Here is a 4,171-nt window from a genome sequence, read left to right as displayed (position 1 = left end):
ATCATTGACGATAAAATTTCCATTATTTAGTCAATCAAACGACATTGCAGTACTTGAGTTGATTAAGGCAGCGATTTATGACTCGATATATTTTACCCGCAGGTTGTCCAATAACGGTGAATTTCCAGACGAATTCGAGATGCGCCAAATTCAATTACTACGACCAGACATTAGCCTGACGGCCAAAACAGCCAGAAATTGCGAGCACTGCACCAGAGCGCATAAATACTACCGACATCCGACTCTGCTGAATTTATTTCTTTCAGCCAGCCCGTACAGTACCCTTGCGCAAATCTCACGGCATTGCTTTCTCTAGATATTAGTTGTACCGCAATGCTGCTGCAACGCACAACTGCGCTTGCTGTCATCAGCGGCGCGGTAATCCTGTTCAATGGAAGCATCAGTGCGCAGAACCCTACGGAATCTGGTGGGAATCCCACGGAAGGCCGGTAAGGAAGCTGTGCATTTGGTAATTAACAGAATGCTGTTGCCGTGGTAGCCTTAACCTACTAACGCCGGGTACCAGAAGGGATAGGAATACCGGATTGAAAATTGGTAATCTTCGACCAAATAATTCAATTAAGAAAAATTATTTTTTGTTGAATTTTTGTGACCATAGGTCAAGCAGGACGCTATGATGCCAAAATGGCACGCATGGGAACTGAGCCAATTGGCACTGTATAGTTTTACTCAAATGACAATTCACAAAAATATCGTACACGAGCATAGTTTAGCTTAAGTGAAACACCTCGAAGAGCGCTATTCAGTTAGGTAATTTAGATGGTCAGCAGGATGACCAGTGGTCAGCAGAATGAAAAATGTTTAAAACTGCCGATCATAGCTGGCAAACCACAAACATGATATAAAGTGGTCAGTATATCACGAAAAACAGATAGAAACGCTTATGATCAAGGAAAAATCGGTTAGCACTATGCAAGCACAAAAACGTTGTCTATGAGGAAACGCGCGAAGTATATCAAACAGCATTTTACTTTGACCAGCGCTCCGTTTGATCCTGCTTGATAAATAAATGCATACAGCTGTCTCAGTTCGCTGTGCTGGACTGCGGCTGTCATGGACTGGCGTTGTCAGAGACAACGCCAGACGCTGGGCAGTAGTGTAGAGGACCATTTCGCTATGCAATCTTGATGGAACAGAATTTACGTTAATGTAAGTACCTTTATTATGGCGATAATGTTAAACCTATTGTAATGCTGAATGTTTTCTAATTATTAAGTATTAATTAGACGCAACGAAAATCGGCGAGACTTATTTACCCTAACTTAGAAAGCAGCTAAGTCAACTGCAGAAATGGACACTCTTTGTGTACTGACCGGAAGTTTCCGGATATGTATTAACTGCTTTTGGATTAGTTAACAGAAAATGCATTTAATGTGTGCACTCGTAAAGTGCTTAAGAGTATATAAATTAAAAGAACTGAAGTGCCATTACACAATTCCCGTCATTACAAAAGTTGTGATACGGCGAGGCTACAAGGTGGTTGTTAATCCGGCAGTTACGCTTGTTCATGCGCTGATATAGCATCGTCAGCGACACCAAAATGCAAACTTTTTTATTTTTTAGTTGCACATTTTTTAGTAAAAGTACACGCCCTAATACAGGTGGTTTTACGCACTTACGGGAATGCCAAAAACAATTGTTAGTGCGTATGTCTGTGCCTAGTTTTCTTAATTTTCGGGCTTATTTCCAATAAGGCGATTTTAGAGATTTTTTCACCTTGAGTGACCACTGGTCACTTTGATGGCCACTGAATTACGACCACTAAAAAGGGTTAAATTAGTGAGATTTTTTAATTGTACGTGCAATTTTTTATCTTGATTCGATGTTTTTATACAGAATTTCAAACTTCTGGCATTAAATAGTACCAAACCCATGCGTGCCAAAACTGGCACAGATTTTTAGAATGATCGTGGTCGGACGGTGTCCACCTGTGCAAGTACGACCTGCTCATTTTTGAATAAAGTCCTATGCATACTTAAAGAATGATTTTTTGCGTAATTATCTCATGCTCGAGTTTCTGGGCGGGTGGCTGACCTCCGCGAACCTGGTTTGGTAGCTTTTGTCCACCTTTGGTCATTCCCACAACTCTGTAGTATTGCTGTACTATGCAATTTCATTTTTTAAACCATACTTCCACTCTTCTTCTTTGAAACGGAACCAACAAACACACTGTATGAGCGCTAGAACAACTAACAGAAATTTGGTCCTTCACCGTGCCAATTGGCATGCATGATGTCGACCGGGTTAATAGACAGGAGAAAATGGTCGAGCGCTCCCACACCGAGTATTCTGTTTCATAACGAACGATTCTGCTTAAACCAACTTTACCGCTTGGAGACAAAGCGTACGTGTGTACTCTGTACATGGCGCATTGCTCAGTATTATTGTGTGTCTTACACGACCAAAGCAACACTTTGACAAAACCGGCTTTTCTAACCAAAAACTGGAATAATAAGCGTGGTAGCCCATAACACGGAACAAAGCTATAGCCGGGAGTCGACCGTTTCGTCATAAACTGTATGTCTCGCATTTTCCAGACATCAGGGATTAATACTTCACCAGCAGTTATAATTATCTTCCTTCCGATTTTACGTTTTCTAGTCTGAACCTATAAATCTTTGTAGCATGGGCCTGGTTACGATCCCGGTAACGGGTGGCGCGGCTCATTGCGACCCATCCCTGAACCAGGGCTGTAACTGCAACGAGAGGCGCGGCAGTTGTGCACTGTGCGACCCGACCTGCAGCAACCGCACTCCCAATTGCCCCGTCAAATTCTGCAAAGCCGGGTGCATGTGCCTACCGGGATATGTTCGCAGCGCCGTCGGCGCCTGCATACCGGCGTCGACATGCACGCCCTCAACAATGAACATGTTTGGGAGCCTTTTGAAGGATCCTCGCCTGCGATCACCGGGATGATAAGTCGCCAGAAGAACAGAACAGCAACAACAACTACTTTGGAGAGAACCTAAACAGGCCCGTACAGCTGGAATTTGACCTTTTAAATTTTGTGTTCTAACTGCAAACATTGCAGCGCGGAGATTACGTGTGACTGTTTGGTATTTCTGGTTTTCCAGTTTCGTTTTGTGTTACAATGTCTGTGTCGCTAACGTCAGTAGTCTGATAAGAAACCTTCAGTTGTTAATCACTTGGCTTTTAGAACAGGACATGATCGGCCTAAATTGCCTTCCAGTCAGTACAAGATTTTTCTCCATTTTTCTGTAAACAAAGACTGAAACGCCGAAATTTACATGGCGTTATGCAGAGATAACGCCGAGATGAGCAGCCATGAGTTATCGAGCCTAAACTTCCTTTTTTTGCACCCCCAACAAACGAGATCCATGGTTTACTTAAACTTGGTTTACTGTGGTGTTTTGAACCTTTGTGGTTTGCTGGAAACTCATGGGGACAACTTAATAATGTCGATATCGTTACCAGACTACCAGTCATTGACAAAAACGGTTGTGGAGATGCCTTGCTTGCGATAGCTCCTCAATTACCTTGAATTCGCTGCCCGACAGTTTGATGACCGGCATGTTGCTGCCTTACACAACCGGCTGACCGACAAATTGTTGACCGGCATTTGGCTTTTCTGCTCAGTTGTTGAATTGGGCAGGGGGTAAAACGTGGCAGTGGCACCTGCCAGTGGCACTGCCAATGGCATGGCATGCGATAAAAGCTGGAGTCTCTGGCAACTGGCAAGCGATGAAACCTGGCAGATGCCACATAAAATGTGACACTGCACGTAGGAATCACATTCGGAATGGTTGGTCAACTCTATAATTTTTGAAAATGTTACCAGCACACAGTCAATTTATCATGTACAGCGCTAACCGCAATGGTCAAGCACCAAGTGCATGAGTAAGAACCGGAACAAAAATTTTAAAAGGTCACGCTGTATTGACGTCTGCACAAAGCGCCGCAATAAAAATGAATCACAAGGCATATGCTAATAACATCTTTGGTACGTTTCCTACGGAAACCCATACGTAGGCATTCGCAACTGCATTGATTATGAATAAATGCAAAAAATTTTGTGAAAATTGCTTTTTACTGTACAGTTTGTTCACTTTGTTGCTGTTGACGTTAGAACACCGGTCTGATGGCCAACTGAACTAGGCAACTGAACTGGCAAAGTGAGAGAAACATTACT

General features: G+C 43.1%; 1 protein-coding gene across 1 annotated transcript; it reads left to right on the top strand.

Moving 5' to 3' along the window:
• The first annotated feature begins 200 nt into the window (after positions 1–200).
• LOC129600827 (zonadhesin-like) lies at positions 201–3,240 on the top strand. Its single transcript, XM_055499438.1, has 2 exons — positions 201–449; positions 2,646–3,240. Exons 1-2 carry the CDS (start codon positions 334–336, stop codon positions 2,935–2,937), a joined length of 408 nt encoding a protein of 135 aa, XP_055355413.1. The 5' UTR covers positions 201–333; the 3' UTR covers positions 2,938–3,240.
• Positions 3,241–4,171: the final 931 nt, after the last annotated feature.

This window comes from Paramacrobiotus metropolitanus, unplaced genomic scaffold (assembly GCF_019649055.1).
Source record: "Paramacrobiotus metropolitanus isolate TYO unplaced genomic scaffold, Prichtersi_v1.0 Parri_scaffold0000198, whole genome shotgun sequence".
Classification (NCBI taxonomy): Eukaryota; Metazoa; Tardigrada; class Eutardigrada; order Parachela; family Macrobiotidae; genus Paramacrobiotus; species Paramacrobiotus metropolitanus.
This window is presented reverse-complemented; position numbering and strand designations above follow the sequence as displayed.

Excerpts from the sequence above, each read along its gene's own strand:
- LOC129600827 (XM_055499438.1), top strand. The coding sequence starts at position 334 with ATGCTGCTGCAACGCACAACTGCGCTTGCTGTCATCAGCGGCGCGGTA. Across the intron at positions 450-2,645 it reads GGGAATCCCACGGAAGGCCG|CATGGGCCTGGTTACGATCC; the intron begins GTAAGGAAGCTG and ends AAATCTTTGTAG.